This window comes from Sus scrofa, chromosome 2 (genome assembly GCF_054392235.1).
Source record: "Sus scrofa isolate SSC_HxYL_T2T_F1_AM1 chromosome 2, Sscrofa_HxYL_maternal_Yorkshire_Landrace_v2.0, whole genome shotgun sequence".
NCBI classification, from domain to species: domain Eukaryota; kingdom Metazoa; phylum Chordata; class Mammalia; order Artiodactyla; family Suidae; genus Sus; species Sus scrofa.
Window position 1 is genome coordinate 8462805 of NC_139384.1, and position 24755 is coordinate 8487559.

The following is a 24755-nucleotide window of genomic DNA, read 5'->3' on the forward strand; positions in this document are numbered from 1 at the left end:
CTGCCTTTCAAGCTAAACCTATGAGATCTCTCCCCTCTCAAGATAGGGCAGAGTTTTGAGGCATTAGCCTGCTGTGGCCCCCTTTGCCTGGCAAAGCAATAAAGCTGTTCCTTCTGATTCACCCAAAACTCTGTCTCTGAGACTTAATTGGTGCTGATGCACAGAGGCTGAGACTCTGCTACAAAATCAAGACCTAGGATGGAGCCCAGGCTGCTGACTAAGGCCCTGTTCCTGGCTCCTGGGAACAGTGGTTACTGCTCCTGCTGCTGAACCTTGGCCTTTGTCCGCTGGTGCTGAATAGAAACACAGACAGAGTTTGGGGAGCAGAGAAAAAATAGCTTTATTGCTCTTGCTTTATTGCTTTGCTAGGCAAAGGAGGCCCCAGAAGGCTAGTGCCCTAAAGACTGTGCCCTCCCTTGGGAGAGATTAGGAAGTGGTTTTAGAGTCTGAGAATAGAAAATAGGGCTACAGATAAGGGTTAGGGTAGATGCAAGCTTTCAACCTTCAAAGTTGGTGTTTAGTGGCCCCAGGACTGGTTCTGGTGGGCCTCCTCTCTTGTTTTCATTTGTTGGGGGTTTAGTTCTGCAGAAGAACTCGAAGATACTGTTAAGTATATTCCCAGAGCGGGAACCAGGACCCTGCCCCAAGGCTGCACTCTTGTCTCTTGGCTGCTCCTCCCTCCCTGGTCTCTGCATCCCCTCCTTCTCTGACTCGGGTTACTAAAGGGCAACTGTTTCAACCTGCCCTTTAGAATTTAGGGAAGGTCTCGGAGGCTGAAACTTATTTCCTCAAAACAAGAAATGGGGGATACAGAAAGCCTTGTGTCCAGGAGCCCCACAAGTCCCTGTTCGGTTTCATTCTGTGGTGCCCAGCAATGACCTTGCTGATGGGCTGTCCTTCCTTTGAGCCGAGGAGGACAGACCTGTCTCTGGCTGGGAGGGCTGACAGCTGGGGTGGGGCTGGGGGTGGAGGCACATTGCCTTTTTTTAAAAAAGTTTTTAATTTTTAATTTAATTTAATTAATTTATTGTTTTGTCTTTTCTAGGGCCGCTCCCGAGGCATAGGGAGGTTCCCAGGCTAGGGGTCTAATCAGAGCTGTAGCTGCCGGCCTAGGCCAGAGCCACAGCAATGCCAGATCCGAGCTTCGTTTGCAACCTACACCACAGCTCATGGCAATGCCAGATCCTTAACCCACTGAGCAAGGCCAGGGATCAAACCTGCAACTTCATGGTTCCTAGTCGGATGCGTTAACTACTGAGCCACAATGGGAATTCCAAGTTTTTAATTTTTTAATGAAATTGAATTTATCTATTTTTTTCATTTGCTTGTTTGAGCTGCTTTTATTCCCCCCACACACACACCCACATGGCACATGGATGTTCCTGGGCCAGGGATCGAACCCATGCCACAGCAGCAACCTGAGCCACTGCAGGATCCTTACCCTGCTGAGCCACAGGAGAACTCCGATGCTGCCTTAAAAGCATGTCCAAAGGCTGGGCTGAAGCCCAGAGTCCATCCGGGAGACCCCAGGTTTTAGAGAGTGGTTGGCCTCTGCTGTCTTTCTGACAGGTGAGAACTCAAGATGGCACGGTGCCTTCCAGGGCCTGAGAATGGGCTCTAGTCTAACACTCGGAAACAAATTGAGGAGACACACGTGTTGACAAAACAAGAGACTTGATTGGGAAGGGGTGCCCGGTGGAGAGCAGTGAGGTAAGGGAAGCCAGGAGAACTGCTCTGCCACGTGGCCTGCAGTCTCAGGTTTTATGGGACAGGTTTTCTGGATTGTCTCTGGCCAATTGTCTTGCTTGGCCTGTATTGGTTTGGCTCAGGGTCCTTCCTGGTGGCACACGCATCTTTCAGCCAAGAGGGATTCTAGAGCCAAGTATCCTGGGAGGTTGGTTGTCCTCTCCCTCCTCTTGGCTCCTTCCAAGTCCACCAGATTGGTCTTCAAGGCAGCACTGATAGGGATGGAGTAGGCACAGGTAGCTGTAGAAGTCCCAGGAAGGGACCACAGACAGTAGAGAGGGAAAGCTAGGGAACGTTGGGAGCTCACTGTAAGTTAATAGTCGCTCAAGAAAGCCATCAGCACCAGGCAGGCGTGCTTGACTAGTGGAGGCATGAGAATGACCCCAGGTCGTTGGGTGGGGGATGGGATGAGGCCTGCATTCAGGTTCAGACCAAGGGCAGGAGTCTGAGCACCACCCTTCTGCTGATTTGAATACACATCTTACCAAGGAGGAGCTGCTACTCTCAGAAAGGAAGGGGCGGTCTTTTCCGACCCCCACTCGCCTTGGAGGATAAGACTGTAGCCCACCTAACCCTCGGGGCAGAGCCTCCTTGCCTGCTGCTTGCATTTCTCACAAGCATCCTATCTTAATAAATCTATATCTTGCCTATCACTTTGTCTCTCGCTGAATTCCTTCTGCGCAGAGGCATGAAGAACCTGAACCTCAGTGAGTCCAGACACCGGGTGAGTGATTCTAGTTTAAAAACTCTGGGTTCAAGTCCCCATCTGGGTTTAGGCTGGTTCGAGGCATAAGTGCTGTCAATGTCACCTTGATCTTGAACTTCTCAGCTTACAAAAGGGTGGGAAAGACAGCTGTTGTTTAAGCTGCTCGATCTGTGGTGTGTTGTTGTGGCGCCCGAGCTGACTGACGTGGGCTCCTTCCCAGCTACAGCAAGGTGCGTCTTGGCTGTTCAGTGCTCTTCTCAGGTGTCCTCTAAGAGGGCTGGGTTCTTTTTATGGTGGGAGGACACACCAGGGTCCGGGGAGACACCCTTGTGATCAACAATGTCTTGGTCTGTGCACGTGGGTTGGAAGAAGACTTTCCGGACTTGTGTCAGCAGGGTGAAAAGAAAGCAGAGTTTCTTGGGCATGGCGAGGTGGAGAGAAAGTAGAATTTATTGAGATAAGTGATGCTGAGAGGGCAGTGAACTGAGGGATGACTTCCTGACAATCAGGGAGAGATGACAACAGGCGTGTGGTCATTCATGTCTTTTTATAATCCAGGGAGAAGAGAGGTCTGCAGATACACCTCCTGACCTGCTCACCTGCTGATTGGTTGGGGGAAGAGGGGTCTTGAGATATACTTGCTGGTTGGTTGGGGGCCTCTAGGGCCCTCATAGGGGTGGTGTGGGGATCGGGCCACATAGTAGGGGGTTGGAAGGAGTAGGTTGCTCAAGGTGAGGGGAAGGGCATTACAAGGAGATGGGCAATGATAAGAGTCTGGCAATTCTTACCTTGGCCGGAGGCTTTGCGTTCTAACTCCTTGAAGGGAACTTGAAGTCCAATGAACAACAATTAGAGCCTGGAACCCTGATGGCGGGAAATTTGTTTAAGATTCTTGACCACAAACATGACTCAGCCACAAGTGGCTGCCACCTCCTGCTCCTCCTGTAAGTCCCTCTTCCTCTTTTTTTATTTTTATTTTTATTTTTTTTGGTCTTTTTTGTTGTTGTTGTTGTTGCTATTTCTTGGGCCGCTCCCGCATATGGAGGTTCCCAGGCTTATGGTTCCCAGGCTCCCAGGCATATGGAGGTTCCGGCCTACGCCAGAGCCACAGCAACGCGGGATCCGAGCCGCGTCTGCAACCTACACCACAGCTCACGGCAACGCCGGATCGTTAACCCACCCAGCAAGGGCAGGGACCGAACCCGCAACCTCATGGTTCCTAGTCGGATTCGTTAACCACTGCGCCACGACGGGAACTCCCCTCTTCCTCTTGATTCCAGGAACCATTGGCATCATTCCCTCCCTCTGATTTGCACATCTTTCCGCTGGCTTGTTGCTCCCATCCCCCCAGCGCTCCTACTTCTTTCCCGCTTGGGCTTGATATGACCCCCCAAAGTCTGATCCCATATCCTCTCTTGCAGCTTCTCTTTCTGCTTCCACTCACCTCCATCTCTCAGGCTGTCTGTGGCTCCCAGTTCAAGTTCCCAAGAGAGAATCTGATTGGTTCAACGTGCCACACATCCTAGCTCTGCCTACTGGGTCAGGTGATCCCACTAGGCTCTTGTGGTCACACAGGTTCAAACCTGAGTGCCGAGGCAGTTTGATTGAGAGGGGTTTGTGGGTGAGACAAGCATGATTGGCACCAGGAACCAAGCGGAGGGTACAGAGACAGTACCAATTTTTGACTCCTCGAGCGCTGCTGGGGTCCTGGGTCTTGTCCCAGGGCACATTAGGGGATCAAGCTCCAGATGCCACACCCAGAGACACAGACTCCAGGCCTCTCTCTTATGCTCCACTCCTGCCAGGGTTGGGAAGGGCTCTAACATATTTTAGCCAATTCACATCTCCTGAATGGCACTGATTTCACCAAGGAGAGAGCATTTCTAGCCCCTGTTACGCTGATTATTAAGGAAGAACTGTTTCTAACATTCAGTCTGCTAAATCGAAACCATCTCTTGATCAGAGTTAAAGCCAGGCTATAGCAGCCACCTCTTTCAGACATGATGCCAACCTATTGCCCCTGGCGTGTGGTTTCCTGCTCAGAATATCAGGGTGTTTTGGGGGACTGTGCCAAAGCTTCTATCCCTTTCGTTATTCAGGCTGCAGGAGAATGTGCATGCGAAGTGAGCATGACCCTTCTCTGGAAAATCTTAAGATGTTGGCTAGAATTGCCCAGAAATGCAAAGCAAACAGGAAGGGTGTGGAGAGAGTGCCAACCTTTGCCCTGAGGCCAGGCACAGAGCCCTCTGCCTCTCTTGCCTTCCCTAGTCTCCCAGGGAAGCTGAATCTCTTGGCCTTTGCCTGCAAGTCCCCTGCCTCCTCCTTCAGCATCCTTCTTTCCTGACCTCCTACTGCTTCCCCCATTCCCACTCTCATCATTTATTTTAAAGAAGCCACCCACCGCAGCCACCCCAACAACTCCCAGCAACCCTGGTTCTGGGCTACACACACTTTCTTGCACAAACACACTCACACCAAGACTTACCCGTTCCGAGACCCGTTTGTCCCATGCCCTACCAGGGAGCTGAAAGCCACTCTAGGACTCATTTTTTGGGGCCATGCGCACAGCATGTGAAGGTTCCAGGGCCAGGGACTGAACCCTCCCTCACATAGCAGCCACACATACCACTGCAGTGACACCTCTGGATCCTTAACCCAAAGAAAACTCCAAAGGACTAGTTTTTACTAAAATGCCAATGGCTTTAAAAGAAATTGAATGCAACCGTTTGGAATACCTAGAGGACAAAATGTTGAAAACTGAATTCAACATGGCAAATTTCAGGCGCCAGGGTGGCTATTGAAACAGACTAGGGGTGGGGGTGCCTTCCCCCCAAACCTGAAGGGAGACCGATGGGAGTGTCTGGTGATGACCTTGGCAGCTCTGCAGGTGCTCTCAGCACTGCTGTCACCCTGGCACGTGGCTCCCCTGAGCACGTGTCCCCCCAGGGAGCAGAGGGTCTCTCCACTGGAGGATGGCTCCGTGGGCATCCAGTTGGCTGGCAGCCCTGAGATTTCCCTCTCTTCCTATGTCTCTGTGGTTCCAGATCCCGAGCACCTTCAGAACATTCTGGTGATACTGGGGCATGCACACAGAGGGAAACTCCCAGCCACCCACAAGGGAGGGGGGCAGCACCAAGGACTTCCCATGACCTGCCACCTGTCCCGCAGACAGTTCCCAGGGTGGGGATGGAGAGACTGCCTTACAAGAGTGACAGAATGACATCCAAAGGGCAACCTGAGTCATACCACACAAGCCCCAGGATTCCTGTTTCTCCAGCACCAATTTCTCTTCTCTTAAACTTTTCTTGAGCTGAAGCAAAGGCTGTGGAATATATGCACGCTCTCGAAAGCAAAGTTAGTCCTAAAAGCAAGTTTACTGAGATGGAGGATTGTTCAGAGATAGCACAACTGCTTTATGAGCTTATTATGAAAAAACAGGAGTTCCCTTTGGGGGTCAGTGGGTTATGAACCTGACTAGTCTCCATGAGGATGCAGGTCCGATCCCTGGCCTTGCTTAGTGGGTTAAGGATCCGGCGTTGTCATGAGCTGTGGTGTAGGTCGTAGATGCAGCTTGGATCTGGTGTTGCTGTGGCTGTGGTGTAGGCCAGCGGCTGCAGGTCCAATTCGAACCCCTAACCTGGGAAACTCCATATGCCCCTGGTGTGGCCCTAAAAAGAAAAAAAAGGAGTTCCCGTCGTGGCTCAGTGGTTAACAAATCTGACTAGGAACCATGAGGTTGCAGGTTCAACCCTGGCGTTACTCAGTGGGTTAAGGATCCGGTGTTGCCTTGAGCTGTGGTGTAGGTCGCAGACACGGCTCTGGCATAGGCCGGCGGCTACAGCTACAATTGGACCCCTAGCCTGGAAACCTCCACATGCTGCAGGTAAAGCCCTAGAAAAGACAAAAGACAAAATAAAAAAAAAAAATTGGAGTTCCCATCGTGGCGTGAATCCGACTAGGAACCATGAGGTTGCGGGTTCGGTCCCTGCCCTTGCTCAGTGGGTTAACGATCCGGCGTTGCCGTGAGCTGTGGTGTAGGTTGCAGATGCGGCTCGGATCTGGAGTTGCTGTGGCTCTGGCATAAGCCGGCGGCTACAGCTCCGATTCGACCCCTAGCCTGGGAACCTCCATATGCCGCAGGTGCAGCCCGAAAAAGAAAAAAAAATCTGTTATTATATTTTCCCTAGGGGACCACTATGAGGTCCTTGCTATGACCCCAGAAACTACATGCCTGGCACGTAGGGAGGGGGCAGCACTGTGGGTGAGACATGCGAGGAGCTGGGTCCTTGTTCTAGAAGCTGCGTCTGCCTGGGCCTTGGGGCTCAGCTTGCTCATACCCAGTTCACAGAGGGGCCTTGACACTAAGTCTGTGGGGGAAATCTTGGGTCTCTGGGGGGCTTACCAGTCCCTGACCTGCCTCCCTCTGTTACTGGTGAGGGTTTAGACCCTTCTCTGTCCCCAAACAGCACCTCTGTCCCCACTCTTAATTGTACAGACTTTTCTCCCAGTTCTTGCCAAGGCTCTGCAAGATCCAGCGGCCCTGATTTTCTGTGTCAGTGCAGTTCTGGGGCAGGGTTGAATTCCACGTGGTGTGCAGCTAAAAACAAACTGGGTTCATTGCTTATTCCAGGAAATGGAACAATTCCAGGAAGGCATATTTTATACTCATAAAAACAGGGAGGTTGTCTGGCCTCCTTCCAGAAGGAACTTTCCTGTCCCTGGTGATCATTCCCAATGTCTTCATCTGGATAGAGGCCAAGTGCAGACTTCGGCTCAGCATGGCTGTCGATGGTGCCCTGGCTGTGGCCTTAGGCATCTGGGGATGGAATGAACAGTCCCCTCATGCTCTCCAGATGGAAACCATCAGGGCCCTGCCCTGGCTGATGGGGAGCCTCGAGCTGAGAGAGCAGAGCAGCTGGGTGGGGATCCTGGGCCTGCGGAGCCTCCAGATCTCCTGCTTAGGCAATTCCTTTGCTCCTGTTCCAAGCCAGGGGCCTCCCTGGATGCTGAGATGCAGGAAGGGAGGGACACGCACACAGCATCCTGCCTGAATGGAGTTCCAAGTCCAGAGCAGGTGCAGACAGACACAGGGACTTGCAGGAGGACCTGATGGGGAGAGGGGGAGGCCCTGGGGGGGACCGGGGACCCAGAGGGTGGCAGGTGACCAGGCTGGGACCTTGAGGGCAGCTTCTCAGAGGAGGGCTGTATGATGGGGGAGGAGAGAAAGGGAGGTGTGGGTTGGGCATTGGGGTCAGAGAGAACCGGATTTATAGAAGAGCAGAGGCAAGTCATTGAGTCAGCCTGGGACACAGGGGCAGGGAGGGTGAGGAGGGGTGAGGAGGGCAAGTCAGCAAAGGCCAAAGGGTGTGCCCTGAGATCAGAGGAAGGTCATGGGCAGGTGCGCCCTTTGCGCAGGCCACAGAGGGTCTTGGGGAGACTGGTGTGGAGTGGCGGGGACAGGGGGCAAGGGATGCTGGGGGCCATGAGGGTCACGAGGCAGGGATAGGCCTGCCCTGGACCAAATCAGTGATGGGAGATGGATGAGGCAGTGAATTCAGGGGACATTTCCAGGGCTGGCATCGGACAGAGCTTGTGACTGGATGCAGGCGGCAGCAGGGGTAGGGGTGAAGGTGGGGTGGAAGGAAGAGGGGTGCTCGGGAGACGGAGGACTCGGGGGGCCCTCCTTTGGGACTGGGAAGAGGGCTGGATTGGGGGATGTCATTTCCCTGATCAGGAACATGGAGGGAACAGGGAAAGTATTAGTTCTGGCAGCTGCGGTGCCCTGGGGAGGAATACAGACGAGGAAGGCAGGACCACAGGGCACCTACTGAGAGACATGGGTGGAGAAAAGACCCAGCTGGGCCTCTCTCTCTTCGCATAAGTGACCTCGAGCAAACCATCCCCCTCTTCGAACCTTGGTTCCCGCCCCTGATAATCCCTCATGAGGTTTTTGTGGGGCTGGCGGCTGGGTGTGGGGGGGGTCAGGCACAGATGGCTGGTGTCTACCCCATGCGGACAGCTGTCTGATCCCACAAGGTCCTGGTCCCTGGTCAAACTGCCTGTTGGCTCACATTAAGAACTGAAACACAGAGTTCCTGTTTTGGCTCAGCGGCAACAAGTCCGACTAGTACCCATGAAGACACAGGTTCGATCCCTGGCCTTGCTCAGTAGGTTAAGGATCTGGCGTGGCCATGAGCTGTGGTGTACGTTGCAGACGCGGTTCCGATCCCGTGTTGCTGTGGCTCTGGCATAGGCCAGCGGCTATAGCTCTGATTTGACCCTTAGCCTGGGAATGTCCATATGCTGTGGGTATGGCCCTAAATAGAAAAAAACAAAAAAAACACGAAACCCCCCCCAAAACAGAATCACACTGTTGTTCAGCAGAAATCATCACAAAACAGTAAACAACTATACTTCAATAGAACTTTAAAAAATGGGAAAAAAGAGAGGTCCCTTCATCTTGCATCTCTCAGGACGTCAGCTATGACAGAAGGGCACCCTGAGGCCCAGAGGGTTGACGGAGGGTGCTCAACAAGGCCACAGACACCGGGAGCAGGGGCGTCTGGGCTTGAGGGTCTGTCTGCAAGGGGAGAAGGGGCTCGAGACCGACAGTTCAGTGTTGTCCTGGGTGGGCCTGGTGCCTGGATGTTTTGGAAAGACGCTGCGCACACACTCAGAAACACAGCCATGTGTATGTGACGCCCATCTGAGTGGACATATACTCCGCCAACACCCTCCGGGGACACTTCCTCCTTCCCCGTGTCTCTGAGACAAGGGCCGGCACCTTCCTGGTTTCCCACCAAGTGATGAAGCTGCAGCATCGCCCTTCCCCCGAAAGAAGCCACTCTGGGTAGGGTTGGGGGGCTCAGGTACACGTACCCTTGGTTGCTCTAGGGAAGGCTGGCCCAACCCTACCCCTGAGATTTTTTTCTTTTTTTGGGGGGATGGGCATTTTTTAGGGCTGCACCTGTGGCATATGGAGGTTCCCAAGCTAGGGGTCGAATCGGAGCTGTAGCCCCTGGCCTACACACAGCCACAGCAACACGGGATCTGAGTCCCATCTGCAACCTACACCACAGCTCATGCAACACTGGATCCTTAACCCACTGAGCAAGGCCAGGGATCGAAACTGCATCCTCATGGATGCTAGTTGGTTTTGTTTTCACTGAGCCACGGTGGAAATGCCTTTTTTTTTTTTTTTTTAAATTGAAGTATAGTTGATTTGTAATATTTCTTCAAGTTCTGTTGTACAGCCCAGTGACCCAATCACACACAGTTCCCTGGGCCGTGCAGCAGGGCCCCTTTGCGCATCCATTCCAGGAGATAAAGAATGCAGTCCCTCTTGCCCCTGCAAGCAGGGGAGCATCTTTTTTTTTTTTTTTTTTTTTTTGTCTTTTTGCCTTTTCTGGAGCCGCTCCCATGGCATATGGAGGTTCCCAGGCTGGGGGTCTAATTTGAGCTGTAGCCACCGGCCCACGCCAGAGCCACAGCAACACTGGATCCGAGCCACGTCTGCTACCTACACCACAGCTCATGGCAATGCAGGACCCCCAACCCACTGAGCAAGGCCAGGGATCGAACCTGCAACCTCATGGTCCCTAGTCGGATTCGTTAACCACTGAGCCACGATGGGAACTCCAGGGGAGCATTTTTGATTTTAATATCAGCCCCTGAGTTTCGAAGCATGAATGTGGGCACCCTAGAAGTGTCAGATGGAATTCATAACTTCCAAGTCAGCATAAGAAAAAAAAAAAGGAGGGTAATACAGAAGATTTTAACAATCCAATAGCAAGCCAGAAAGGTGAACATGTAAGGAAAAATAGCAAGTGTAAATAGAAAACACAAAATAAGATGGTACACATGAAACCAAACATAGCAGGAATCACAGGAGGAGCACTGGCCGGGCACATCATCAGTCCCACGGAGGGCACTGCCAGCCTCCCCTGCCTAGTGTGGCCTTGTAACTGATCACTCGCTGATGAAGTACACGGGTAAGCAGTGTGCGCCCAGCCCAGGCCCGGGGCTTATGACATCAGGTCATACGTATGGGCCTTGGCCATCCTTTCTATTTTTTTTTTTTTTTTTGTCTTTTGTCTTTTTTGTTGTTGTTGCTATTTCTTGGGCCACTCCCGCGGCATATGGAGGTTCCCAGGCTAGGGGTTGAATCGGAGCTGTAGCCACCAGCCTATGCCAGAGCCACAGCAATACGGGACCTGAGCCGAGTCTGCAACCTACACCACAGTTCACGGCAACGCCGGATCGTTAACCCACTGAGCAAGGGCAGGGACCGAACCCTCAACCTCATGGTTCCTAGTCGGATTCGTTAACCACTGCGCCACGACGGGAACTCCCTTGGCCATCCTTTCTATTTGCCTTCTCAGTGGTTGAAAGCTAGATGTGGCAGCTGAGCTTTTGCCATGCAGGTGGTGCTCTTGCCCTGGGGGTGGTAGGATGATGACCATATGACCCCCAGTGTCTGTGGGGAGCAGAGCTGTCCATGGACCTGGACTAGTTCTCTGTTAGACGAGAAGGAAAGAAACATCTAAAAAAAAATTTTTTTTTTCCTTTTCTCTTTTAGGGCCGCACCTGTGGCACATGGAAGTTCCCAGGCTAGGGGTCAAATCCGAGCTGCAGCTGCCAGCCTACACCATAACCATAGCCACTCCAGCTCCAAGGAGCATCTGTGACCCACATCTTAGTTTGCGACAATGTGAGATCCTTAACCCGCTGATTGAGGCCAGAAATTGAACCAGCATCCTCATGGATACCAGTCGGGTTCTTAACCTGCTGAGCCACAACAGGAACTCCTAAACGTCTAAAATTTTTGAAGCCACTGTAGTTTGGAGTATCTTCATTAGGCTATAAAGCCTGCCTCCTTGTCTGGGCCCTGCAGGAGCACGGAGCCAAATTCCTGGCAGAGGGAGCGGCAGAGTTTCCAGAGCCTTCGAGGTCTCGTGCCTACCCTCTGCGATGAGGCCCAAGGCCTTTGCAGGCTCAGGCTTGTAGCTTCAGAAGCGAGCCAGGCAGGCTGGATGCCATGGTGACAGGTGGACAGTTTAATGAGGGGAGGGGACGGGGGCCATCTAGTGGGGCCCCAGATACAGCTGGCCCTCCTCTTCTCTGGCTGGGCCTTCCGGAACCCTCCTCAGTAGTGGACACAGTAGAGCTGGATGCTGCCACTGATGTGCAGCTCTCGTAGCCGCTCCAGGGCCTGTGGGCCCAGGCTGGTGGCCCCCAGGCCTTGCCCGTTGAGTGCCAACTTCAGCCCTCCCTCCTGGCACAGGAGCAGCACCTGGGAAAGGAGGGCAGGGGGTGCTGCAGGCTACGAGACCCTCCCTTACCTGCTTGATGTCCCACTCAGCCAGCCGCTCTGCTCCTCCTACCTGAGGACACACAGACTGGATCCGAGGGGCACCCAGCGGTGGGCAAGACCAGGACTAGGGGCCCGGCTTGTCACCAGCCCTTCCACATGGATCTGCTCAGGTCTGGGCCTGTTTCACCATCTGTAACAGGGGCTGTGTCCCCTGGAGGAGTGGTCTCAACCTAAGTTGCACCTTGGAGTCATTAGGGGGGATTTATATTAATTTATCTGCTTTTTAGGGCTGCTCCTGAGGCATATGGAAGTTCCCAGGTTAGGGGTCTATCCCAGCCACAGCAGCATGAGATCCCAGCCAACTCTGAGACCTCACCACAGCTCATGGCAGGCCAGATCCTTAACCCACTGAGCAAGGTCTGGAATTGAACCTGCTTCCTCATGGATACTAGTCAGGTTCATTACTGCTGAGCCCCAACAGGAACTCCTTAAGGGGTCTTTTAAATAATGCCAATGTCAGGGCCTGCCCTGTTTAATTACATGGGGAGGGGGAGGTTTCTGGGCATGAAATTCCCCCACAGGGCTCTTCCCTCCCCCACCGCTCTGGCTTCCCCGCCCCCAGGACGCACCCCCCGTGCTTCTGGAAGGGAATGCAGCTCTGCAGCCTAGCCCTGGGGGACCAGGCGTCTTGGCTCCCACCCACCTCGAAGAATCGCTGGGGGTAGAAGAGGAAGGGGGCCGGGATCAGCTTCTTCCCGCCCCAGCGCGAGACCCAGGCTAGAGTTCGGTCTGCGAAGGATGCCCTGAGCGTCACAGGAACGTGGGCGGCCTCGTCCCGCAGACGGAGCGTGAAACTGCGGGGGAGGGCGGGAGAGGGGGCTCAGCCTCTGCAGTCCCCAGGCCCTGGCCCCCTGACTCCTCCGGGCTGTGGCTGCTGATCCTGAGCAGCGGGATGGAGGTGGGACGGCGGCTGGAAGAATGGGCACAGATTCCAGCCCCAGAAAGAGCTCAGAGTGGACTCCCTGCTTCCATCCGCTGGAATCACGACATTGCCACCCGCGGGCTGGAGCGCCCCCCACCCGCCTCCCCAGATCAGGCTTTGCCTTCCCACTGGCCTGAAGACTCTGGGAGGCCTCAGGGGCCTCTCTCCGCCCCGTCGGGCACAGCCCTCTGCTGGGTAATGAATTCCCACCCTCAGGTGCCTGGTGATGCTCTGTGGAAGCTCTTTGAGGCTACAGCCGTATCCTGACTCAGTGGTTAGGCAGGGGAGGTAGAGAGGGAAGGACGAACTTGTCATGCAAATGAACCAGGTGCCCCCAGTTCAAGCCAGCTGCCCTCAGAAAATAGCAGCAGCAGCAGCAGTGTATTTACTGCAGGTCTGCTAAGCGCCAGGCACTGTGCTAAGCCTTGAGGTTCGTGGCCCAGGGTTGACTTAGCCTGTAAAAATGTTCTGGCTGGTTCTCAGTATTCTTCAACTTCAATACCATTCTCAAAGGATGAGAATATTTATAAATGCTGGCTTTCAGCTTCTTTTTTTTTTTTTTTTTTTTTTAGGGGCCACACCTTCGGCATATGGAGGTTCCCAGGCTAGGGGTCAAAACGGAGCTGAAGCCGCTGGCCTACGCCACAGCCACAGCAACTCGGGATCCCGAGCCGCATCTGTGACCTACACCACAGCTCACAGCAACACGGGATCCTTAATGCACTGAGCGAGGCCAGGGATCGAACCTGCGTCCTCTTGGATACCAGTTGGGTTTGTTAACCACAGAGCCATGACGGGAACTCCCAGCTTCTCTCTCTCTCTCTTTTTTTTTTTGTCTTTTGCCATTTGTTGGGCCGCTCCCGCGGCATATGGAGGTTCCCAGGCTAGGGGTCTAATCGGAGCTGTTGACACCAGCCTACACCAGAGTCACAGCAGCATGGGATCCGAGCCGAGTCTGCGACCTACACCACAGCTCACGGCAACGCTGGATCGTCAACCCACTGAGCAAGGGCAGGGATCGAACCCGTAACCTCATGGTTCCTAGTCGGATTCGTTAACCACTGCACCACGACAGGAACTCCCAGCTTCTCTTTTTAAAAGAGAATAATAATCAGGAGAGCTGGCACGAGTGGGTCTATGGTATCCTTTCTGATACACCAGCTTCTCAGCCTGGTAGCCTCTGAGGACATGTGAATTCATGGGCCTTTAATGATGGCAGTCACTTGCTGTGTCATTAATAATTGTCATGTGACTTTGAGCTAAGACATGAACCTGGTCTCCTGCCTCCAAGGTTTTCTTGGGGGGGTCGGGGTAGGGGTTCTTTCCTTCTCTCTTTGCCCCCTGGCATATGGAGTTTCTGGGCCAGGGATCAGACATGAGCTGCAGCTGTGACCTACGCTATGGCTGCGGCAACACCACATCCTTAGTAACCCACTGTGCGGGGCTGGGGCTGGAACCTGCTACCTATGGCTCCAGAGATGCCGCCAACCCCACTGCACCATAGTGGGAACCTCTAGGGGTTCTTTCTTTCACTGGGAACTTTTCCATTTTCTCCATAGGGTTGGGATTATCATTGTCCTTTTTTTTTCTTTCTGATGGGACAACTTAGGACTCCAGGCTCAGAGAGGTGTAGTGACTTGCCCAAGATCACAGTTCATATGAGGCAAACCCAGGAATCCAACCCAGTGCCTGGCTTTGGAGGCCCATGCTGTCCAGGACTGCGCTGCACGCCTGCCCGGAATTCACAGGCCTGACCAGGAGCATGTGTGCAGGGCAAGGGCTTATTGAGGTCAGTGACTTTAAAAACAAAAACATGAGTTCCCATCGTCGTGCAGCGGAAACGAATCTGACTAGCATCCATGAGGATGCAGGTTCGATCCCTGGCCTTGCTCAGTGGGTTAAGGATCCGGTGTTGCCGTGAGCTGTGGTGTAGGTCACAGATGTGGCTCTCATCTGGTGTGGCTGTGGCTGTGGCTGTGGTGTAGCCTGGAGGCTACAGCTCTGATTCGACCCCTAGCCTGGGAACCTCCATATGCCGCAAATGCGGCCCTTAAAAAGCAAAAAAACAAAAAAAAAAACAAAACAAAAAAACACCCAAAACAGAAGGGGTTTGGGTAGGGAGCACATGAGAGTTCTCCTCACTTCTCTTCCCCTCCACCAAAACAATTCTGATGCCGCATTTGTGGAGCCCTCGCTACATGCCTGGCACAATTCTATGCATTTATGCTGTCCCTGAACTTGGCACTATTTTGATCCCTTTTTACAGACAAGGAAACTGAACCATAGGAAGGAAAAGTAATTGCTGTGAAGTTGCACAGGTGTTAACTGTCCTTAGCAGGAGCCAAAACCAGGAAATCTGGCCCAGAAAAGTCATGAAATCCAGGATAATTCCAGAAGGAAGGAAAGGAGGAGAGAAGGAAAGAAGGAAAAAGAAAGAAATAAAGGGAAAGAGAAAGACACGTGTCTAACTGGCTTGGGGCCCACAGGTTTGGGAGGTGGAGCGGGAGCGCCCCCTGTGGGAGGAGTCGGGCAGCATCCGCTTGGTTATTGAGTCCCTCTAAGTCCCTACCTCTGGCACTGTGTCACTGTGGGAGGTCACAGCCTGTATCTGGGTCTCAGCCTGTGCCTTTAAAGGGCCTTTCCTGAGGCTCCAGCTGGGACCTGCGGCGAGAGGCTGGCTGGCCTGCCCTGAAGTACAGGCAGGGAAGGTACTCCCGGAACTGTGGCTGCTGGTGCGTGAAGGTGGCCTGAGCCCTGGACCCAATCCCAGACCAGACTTTCACAAGCTCTGTGACCCTGGGCAGTTGCTTTCTACTCATCTGTAAGGGGATGAGATGAAATAGTGGTGCTGGAGATTAAAGTGGTGAGGCTTGGAGTTCCCTTGTGGCTCAGCCGTTCACAAATCCGACTAGCATCCATGAAGACGCAGGTTCGATCCCTGGCCTTGCTCAGTGGGTTAAGGATCCCGTGTTGCCGTGAGCTGTGGTGTAGGTCGCAGACGTGGCTTAGATCCCACGTGGCTGGAGTAGTCCGGGGGCTACAGCTCTGATTCGACCCTAGCCTAGGAACCTCTATATGCTGCAGGTGCGGCCCTAAAAGAAGACAAAAAAAAAAAAAAAAAAAAAAAAAGTGAGGCTTACAAAATTCTCAGCTGGCACAGAGCTGTGGCTCCCTCCCTCCTTCTGGATACTTACTCCTTCGGCTCTGGCAAGACCAGTCCCCGCACTATGATGACCTGTCCAGGCCAGAGACCCCGGGGAAGGGCACGCGAACAGGGCACCTCCTGAAGGAACACGAGAGATGACTGAGATGGGGAGGGGGTAGGTGAGCAGGGCCCTGTAGGGCTCCTGGGCACACAAGCCTTTCTGGGTCCTCCATTCCTTGTTTTTAGGGACTAAGCTTCAGGCTCCATGACCTTCCCTGAGTTCCAAAGGGCAGGTTTCAAACAGTCACTGATCAGGGAAGGGAGGGGATGCAGAGACCAGCGCCAAGAGACAATGGTGCAGCCGTGGTGCAGGGTCCTGGTTCCTTCTCAAGGAATATACACAGCAATATCTTTGAGTCTTTCTGCAGAACTAAAACCCCCAACAAATGGAAGATGTTAAGTACCTGCCAAAGCTGTCTTCATTCCTGAAAGGAGAACCACCAGAACCAGTCCTGGGGCCACTAAGGCTGGCCTCTACCCTGATCTGCGGTCCTATTTTCCACTCCCCAAACTATAAAACCGCTTTCTAAGCTCTCCCAAGGCGGGGCCCAGTCTTTAATAAGGTATTAGCCTGCTGTGGCCTCCTTTGGCAAAGCCGTAGAGGTATCTTTTTTCTCCTTCATCCAAAACTCTGCTCCATGTTTCTTTTCTTTTTTTTTTTAAATTAAATTTTTTTTTTAATCTTTTTGTCTTTTTAGGGCTGCACCTGCAGCACATGGAGATTCCCAGGCTAGGGGTTGAATTGGAGCAGCCGCTGCCCCCGCCAGCCTACACCACAGCCACAGCCACGCCAGATCTGAGCTGTGTCTGTGATCTACACCACAGCTCACGGCAACACCGGATCCTTAACCCACTGAGCAAGGCCAGGGATCGAACCCCTCATCCTCATGGTTCCTAGTCGGATTTGTTTCTGCTGCGCCACGATGGGACCTCCTGTCTCCACGTTTCTAGTTGGCAATGGTGGACCGAGGCCGAGTTTGGGCAACAAGGTGGCTGCCCCTAAGATCTGCTTCCTGGGCCACCCTTAAGCACCAGGGAGCCCTGGGGCAAGTGAGTTTCTGCCTCTAGGCCTGCATCCTGGAGGAGACAGCTCTGCTCATTTATTAAACACCTATTGCATGTTCCCCTCCTGTAGTCCATTCTCCCTGGTTCTTCCTTGACTCCCTCTTCTCCCGCCCCTCATGCCATGAGCTCCTAATGCTGCACTTCATGCTGTAATGGCTCATTTGCTGGTGTTCCTCCCCACCAGCCTGTGAGCAGCTGGAGGGCTGGAGCTGGCTTGTGCCCCTGTCCTAGAGCCTGGCACTGGGCCTGGCACAGAATAGCAGATGATTGCATGCAGGATAAATGGAGAAGAGGTAAAATAAAGATGGAGCTTCAGCCTGAAGCTGCCAGCCCACCCTCAGTGTGCGGTTTCCTATAAAGGAGAGGCCGTCTCCCAGCAGGTGGGGGTGCCCGCCCACCCGCCCACCCCTGAAGGAGCAGGTTCACTCACCAGCCTGGGGCTCTTCAGCAGGAAAGGCTGTCAAGGAAAGAAAGAGAGGACATGGAGGCCACGTGGTGTTTGCTCTGTTGAAAGGGAACCTCTTATTCTTTTTTTTTTTTTTTTTTTTTTTTTGTCTTTTTGTCGTTTTTAGGGCCGTACCCTGTGGCATATGGAGATTCCCGGGCTGGGAGTCTAATTGAAGCTACAGCTGCCGACCTATGCCAGAGCCACAGCAACACCAGATCTGAGCTGCATCTGCGACCTACACCAAAGCTCACGGCAACGCCGGATCCTTAACCCACTGAGCGAGGCCAGGGATCGAACCTGCAACTTCATGGTTCCTAGTTGGATTCGTTTCCGCTGCACCATGACAGGAACTCTGAGATTATTCTTAAAAATTGGGGATATTTGGGGTTGGCCTCTCCAGAGATAATACAGGATATAATGACTGGAGCCCCAGTGGGGTCCTCTTGAATTCAGATGGACACCAGCTCTGGAATATTGGGGAGGAACTGGATGGAGGGGTGTCGTTCACTCCCTGTGTGGCTCTGGGCAGGCACTGGCTACCTCGCAGAGTTGCTGAGAACTGAAAGCTCCAACTGAGGTGGATTGGATCTTCTGATAGGAACACTGGGGCCCTGCCAGCTCCCCCCACCCATCCTTCTGGTCTGGTCCTGGTGCAGGGAGAGGCAAGTCTTGGCTCCCAAGGGCTGAGGCGGAGCCAGCCGTAACCATGGCAACCGTGCAGTGAGGGAAGGGGCAGCTGGGCCTGATGCAGTGAAAGCAGGGCCCCCTGGGGGAGGCTCAGGGCTCAGCCGATGTAGCTGGGACAGCCAGGGCCACCCTGCTCCCAAGAAACTCACGTGTCCAACCGGATACTCGCTACCGCCCTCCACAAACGGCTGTTAGGAGAGAGAAGAAGCAACAGGCAGGGTTCGGGACCACTGCAAGCCCCAGGGCCATTTATTTGGCCCTTGCCTGCCCTGTGTGCCTGGGAGGGGGCAGCGGCTGGCTGTAGCCTTGATAGCCTCTCAACTCCCTGAGGTCTTTTCAGGGTTCTTAAACCCTGCATTTTGAACATGCTCTCCTGGGCCCCACTTCTGATATACTGAATCAGAATTTCTGGTGGCAGGTCCCTGAAATCTGCATTTTTTTTGGTCTTTTTGCCTTTTTTAGGGCTTCTTTCCGCAGCATATGGAGGTTCCCAGGCTAGGGGTCGAATCGGAGCTGTAGCCGCTGGCCTTCACCTCAGCCACAGCAACGTGGGATCTGAGCCGCGTCTGCGACCTACACCACAGCTCACGGCAACGCCAGATCCCTAACCCGCTGAGCAAGGCCAGGGATTGAACCCGCAACCTCATGGTTCCCAGTTGGATTCGTTAACCACTGTGCCACGACGGGAACTCCACTCCTGCGTTTTTAGAAGCTCCTCAGTCGGGAGTGCTACAGCCAGTGCTACGTTTGGGCTGCGCGGCTCCAAGTTTCCAGGTCATTTGCCTTCAGGCCACTGCTCCCCACTGACCAGACCCCATGCCAGTACAGACGTCTTACCCGAGGGTCTTGGGCCCCCTTCTGGGGTCGCCTCACCCCCCCTTATGTCCAACACCTCGATGGATCCCCTCCACCTTGGTTATAACTGGTGTCACAGGGCTTGTCTGGGGCAGCAGGGGGTCCCGGCCTGTCCAGGCCTCAGGGGACATCAGAGGCTACTGCTACCCAGGCTTTGGCCCCAAGTGAACTTACGTTGATGTTCAGAAACCCGACGGCTGTCACCAAGATGTCACCGTATATGCCCAGGGTGTCTACACGGGACAGCGGGAGCCGGTAGCGGTAGTGGAGAAAGTGGAGTCCATTCACGCTCACCTGGAGAGATAGACAAGAACAGGCTTGGCAGCAGCTGATGCTCCTAAGTCCATGCTTGCTGGGCATCCGTGAACACGCTTCCTCATTTAACTCACACCAACTTAAATCTTCCTCATTCAATGTCATGCCAACTCTACGAGGCAGGCACCTGTTACAGACCAGGTGCTTGAGGCTCAGGGAGCTTAACCGACCTCCCCAAGGCTGCAGTGTGGAGCTGGCAGATGCCGCACCTGCCAATGCCCCTCTCTGCCCCTGACACAGCCCTTCCCCTTGTCGGCCCCACTTCCCCTCTCAGCTGCCCTGCTGGCACCTGTAGCAGTCTCATCCCCATTCAAGGTAGGAAATGGAGGCTCAGGAGGCCGTGTGGACCCCTGTCTCACAGGTCCTGCCCTCACTGCTGGCTCCCACCAGGTCCCTCCCCCCTGGAGACGTCTGAAAATCCCTCTGGCAGGAGTTCATATCAGCGGTGAAAGACTTGAGCCAAGTTCTCTCTCCCGATCCCCTGCCCCCTCAGCTGCGAGATGGGGAGAATGAAAGTACCATCCTCCTGGAGTTCCCATTGTGGCTCAGCGGTAAAGAACCCAACTGCCCATGTGGAGGTGGGTTCAATTCCTAGCCTCACTCAGCAGGTTAAGGATCCTATGTTGCTGTGGCTGGGGTGTAGCCCGGCAGCTGCAGCTCTGATTCGACCCCTACCTGGGAACCTCCATGTGCCACGGGTGCAGCCCTAAAAAACAAAAAACAAACAAAAAAGGAAAGTAGCTTCCTCCTAGGTTGTTGTGAGAATTCAATGGGCTGATATTTAAGGGCTTAGAGCAGAGCCGGGCATATGGCAGGCGCTCTATAGATGCTTCCCTCTGACTATGGCCTCGGTGCCCTCCCAGGGCCAGCCGATAAAGCCTGCTGAATGCTGCCACATGCACAGGGCCATGTGGGCCCAGGGCAGCTTGGAAGCAGGTTTGGCAGCTCCTTGGTGCCCTGGGTCCTAGACTGTGCCCTCAAGACCCCACCTAACACAGTGACATGGAGAATTCAGCTGAAGGAAGGAAGGGCAGAAGGACACAAGTTCAGGACCCCTGGTGTCCGTCCCTTCCACTCACCTTCATCTCCTCATTTCCAAAGAGAAAGAGGATGAGGAAGCTGGCTCCTCTCTGCAGGGCCAGGTGGGGCCACCGGGCCTCGGCTTGCCAGTGCCCGCCCTGAAGGGTGTTGCAGATGACGTGGGGCTTGGTGGTATGGAAGCGAGGGTTGAAATGGATGGCAATATCTGGCCGGGGATGTAGGCTGCAGCCGCACTGGAAGTCCACCTGGAACCTGATGGGCGGGGGGTGAGGCTCTCAAAGGGCACCTCCAATCAGAGACCCCCCAGAAACCCCAAAGGCAGAGAGGAAGCCCCGTGGAGCAGCCCCCTTACCTGCGCGCATCTAGAGGGACCACTCCCTGGAGCTGGACCATCTTGCCTGCTCGCAGGCCACCAAAAATCGTCGTGACATAAGGAACCACCTGCATAAGGGGAGAAACCCACCCACATGGGGTAGGAAAAACGTCCTCAAGAGCCTGGGGAGGTGGAGAGGGGAGAGCGACAGAAAACTCACCTCTCCCACCCCAAACAGAGAACATCCTTATGAGGAAAGATTTATTTTCTCCGAAATGTTTTCTTCCGTCTCCTCCCCTTTCCTGGTCTTTCACACATCAAAGCCACATTGCACAGGGGGAACCAGATTCAGTTCCCCTGCCCCCTCAGAGCGCCAGCCCAGCCCCTTTCCCCAGCTCCAAGGGCACAAGAGTGTCCCCAGGGAGGCTGGCTGCCACCCTGGCCTCCAGAAGCCTGCTGTCAGAGCTTCCTGAGGACTGTCCATTGGCCAGAGCCTGGGAAGTGGGAGGCAGAAGGATGGCCAAGTTGGGACCTGAGCACAGGCCCTGATGTGGATACCTGGAGAAACACCTGACAACGACCCCGCCCATCTTCCCAGCTTACCTTTCCCCTGGCGTGCCTAAAACAACACAGTACGATTTTACCACTCCTGACCTTTTCTGGAGCTGTTTCCTCTGCCTTCCCTCCACCCTGAGAAATCTGCCTTGACTTTCCAGGCTCTGACACCTTCTCTAAGCATCATCCATTTTGGTACCCAAATTACTGCTTCCCTCAGCATGCTCTCTGCTGGCATGGCTAGTTTGGCCCCTGGCCCGCTGGCTTAGGGGGAACCAGGTGGTGGCTGTTCACCCTGGGAGGCACAAACCCCTCAAAGCTGAAGCCCTGTCTTTTGCTTCTGCAGGTTCAGTGCCTGGCCTGGCCCAGCAGGGGCTCTGAAGAGATGTCTGCAGACCAAACGTGCATGTGCCGCAGGTACGAAATGGGCAGTATCACAAGACTGGCCCTCATGCGATGTTCTCCAGCTCCCAGCAGCCTTCAGAAGCTGCATCCCAACAGTGCTGCCCTCTAGGTGGGGGCTCCCAGCTTGCAAAGCAAGGAGCTGCTATATACAGGCTGGGGAGGTGCAGGAGACCCCGAGCTGTCAGAATAACCACAGCTTAGCCAGGCTCAGCCGGTCAGTCCTTCCTCCTTCCCAGGCTCTGCGCCTGGCCTGTAATTAACTGAGCTGATGCAGTGCGCCAGGGAGCAGAGGACCAAGTAAAGAGAAAATGATAATTAGTGCTCATTAGTGGGAGGGTAGTGTCTGCTGGGAGTTCAGCCTTCTGTAAAGCATGCCAGGCTTAAGGAAATCTGCAGGGCACTAAGTTAAAGGAGGAATCCAGGAAACCCCAACCCAATCTCTCTCCGACCTGGAGGTTTCGACCTGACTCCCTTCCAGGCTGGAGATGAATGGCCCTGTCTGTGTGATTGGCGTCCCCTCAATGACACCCACGCCCCCCAGGCTGTAGCAGGGGACAGCACTGTGTCTCCAGGACTTACTACTTTTTTTTCTTTTTAGGGCTGGACCTGCAGCATATGGACGTTCCCAGGCTAGGGGTCGAATCAGCTGCAGTTGCTGGCCTACGCCACAGCCACTGTAACACCAGATCCAGCCATGTCTGTGACCTACACTGCATCTTGCGGCAAGGCCAGATCCTTGACCTACTGAGTGGGGCCGGGGATCAAACCTGCATCCTCGTGGATACCTGTTGGTTTTGCTACTGCTGAGCCACAAGGGGAACTCCAGACCCTACTACTTTAATTTTTAAATTTTTTTCTTATCTTTTTGCCTTTTCTTGAGCCGCTCCCGTGGCATATGGAGATTCCCAGGGTAGGGGTCTAATTGGAGCTGTAGCCACCGGCCTACGCCAGAGCCACAGCAATGAGGGATCTGAGCCGCATCTTCGACCCACACCACAGCTCACGGCAACACCAGATTCTTAACCCACTGATCAAGGCCAGGGATCGACCCCGCAACCTCATGGTTCTTAGTCGGATTCGTTAACCACTGCGCCACAGCGGCAACTCCCAGACCCTACTACTTTTAAAATGTGAAGGACCCGTGAGCCAACAGTCACTGACACTCAGGTGGGGATGAACTGTCAGCCACGTTGCTAAGCTCAGGAGGGTTTCCAGAGCCCATGGGCAGGGGCTGGGGAAGCTGGGCCCAGGACTGAGGGCCTCGCCATCCCCCCATCCCCCACCCCCCGACTGCCAGTCTGGGCCCAACTGAGCCCTGAGACCCAGGAGGTTCCAGATCTGAGCAGATGCTCACCGGGTGGAAGACTGGCGGCTGCAGGATGAAGGTGTCAGGAAGCGGGTCCAGTTTCTCTCCAGGTGACATGGGGGGGGCACCTCCAACTTGGGCTGCAGATCCCAATTCCAGAGCCCTGCCCCCACTGGACTGACTCACCTTTCCAGCCCGATCCTAAGTGCCTGAGGCAGCTCTCCCAGCTGTTAGTCTCACCTGTACCTGGCAGGGTCCTAATGACGCTAGGAGCACGGCTGGGAGGGCAGCTGTCCGCCCCCAGGGTCCCACCCCAGCTGCAGCCCCACCGGCTGGACTGGGTGTCAGCAAAAATTCGTGGTGAGGAGCACGAAGCTTGCACTAACCAAACAACTAACCAGCCCCCAGACGCTGAAGCTCACTGCCCCTTGAAGAGGGAGCCCAGAGGCTTGTTCTTTTGCGGTCAATAGGGGTCTGCCCTTGTGGTCAGAGGCAGGAAAGGTGGTACACGTGGGCGGGTCCCAGGAGAAGCCCCGCCCCCAGCTTCCTGGCCACCAATGAGTGGTTTCTCCTCCCCTCCCACAACATTTTCCATCTCGCCCTCATTTCTCTGCCCCTTTCCCCACTCTTCTCTCTTTGGCAAGTTTTATAATCCTCTGGGGCTCCATTTCAGCACCGGCTGGAAACGCCAGGGCCCAGCTGGGGTCACAAGAAAGTGGGGTGGTGAGAAGTGAGAAAGGGCGGGGAGAGAGGGGACTCTCTTAAATTGAGAAAAGGCAGCGGTGGGCACACAGCTGCTCCAAGGGTTCTTGCTCAGCCTCTGCTGTAATGTGCTGTGTGCCCTGGGACAAGCTGCTTACCTTGGGTCATCCGTATATAGATAGGGTGACCACAGTGGCGCGTCTCAAATGGGGGTCTCTATCTGAGAGTGGATCTAGATTTCCGTGTGTGTGTGTGTGTGTGTGTGTGTGTGTGATGTCAAGTTCCCCCACGATCCTTTGGACTAGTCATTCCCAATTCAGGTTCAGATTCCAACAAATCTTCCCCTTTAAAATGCAGCACCACCTCTCACCTTTATCCTGAGTTGGGAGGTCCTGAGATCTGACCACGATGTCAGACTTGGCCCCAGGGACTTCCTGGCAGGGCCAGGCTGGGCAAAGGCTTAAGGGCAAGGGGTGCGAGGAAAAAGTAAGCGCTTGGGTTCTCTGATGGAGGGGCAAGTGCCTGGGCGGTCCTGGGGAGCTGCTCAAAGGCTGCATCTGCAGCCTGCCTGGAAGCCTGTTGAAAGTGCAAGCTTTGGGGCCCATCCCCAGACCTACTGAGGAGAAACCTCTAGTGGCAGGGCCCAGGAATCAGCATTTTAACACAGTCTCCTGGTGATTCTGATGCAAGTCAATGCTTGAGAAGCAATGACTTCGACTTCGGTCCTTAACTCGGCAGGGCTTGGAGTCCCAGAAGGCTAGGAGTTTGTTGAGATCCTGCTGGGCAGATGGAGCTGGGTGGCTGAAGGCGTTTTGTATGGGGAAATTCGATCCCAAGTGCAATCAGGAAGAATAATATACAGACCCAGCAGCGGGGGATGGGGAGAAACTCAAAGTGGAGAAACTGGTTGGGCAAGGATGGGGACCTCTGCCAGTGGGAGTCAGATCTGGGTCCCGTCCCAGCCTCAAAGGCGCCCCTCCCGCCCCTCCCGACTCCCATCCCAGCCTCAGTGCCTCCTCTGCGGACTGAGGAAGGAGGCTGTCTGAGTCAGCCAGGGCGCCCATAACCAAATCCCATAGGCTGGGTACCTGGGCTGAAACAACAAGAATTT

The 24755-nt window shown here is 54.3% G+C and overlaps 1 protein-coding gene across 16 annotated transcripts; it reads right to left on the minus strand.

Annotated features, from left to right (window-relative positions):
- Positions 1 to 1271: 1271 nt before the first annotated feature.
- Positions 1272 to 23418, minus strand: LGALS12 (galectin 12). Of its 16 annotated transcripts, none has more exons than XR_002339812.2 (10): positions 22991 to 23200; positions 20716 to 20804; positions 20402 to 20615; positions 19182 to 19301; positions 18302 to 18340; positions 17448 to 17474; positions 15942 to 16030; positions 12469 to 12619; positions 3241 to 3316; positions 1272 to 2868 (listed from the first exon to the last, which is right to left on the minus strand). XR_002339812.2 is itself a non-coding variant. In XM_085008112.1 (10 exons), the coding sequence occupies exons 3-10, from the start codon at positions 20754 to 20756 to the stop codon at positions 11598 to 11600; spliced, it is 828 nt and encodes a 275-aa protein (XP_084864238.1). In that variant the 5' UTR covers positions 20757 to 20804; positions 22991 to 23008; positions 23183 to 23418; the 3' UTR covers positions 11486 to 11597. The 16 variants fall into 16 exon arrangements, 11 of the variants coding, with proteins under 11 accessions (XP_084864261.1, XP_084864271.1, XP_084864283.1 ...); XR_002339813.2 differs by having other exon boundaries at positions 1272 to 3054; XR_014835518.1 differs by lacking the exon at positions 1272 to 2868 and adding an exon at positions 2885 to 3051.
- Between the last annotated feature and the right edge of the window lie 1337 nt (positions 23419 to 24755).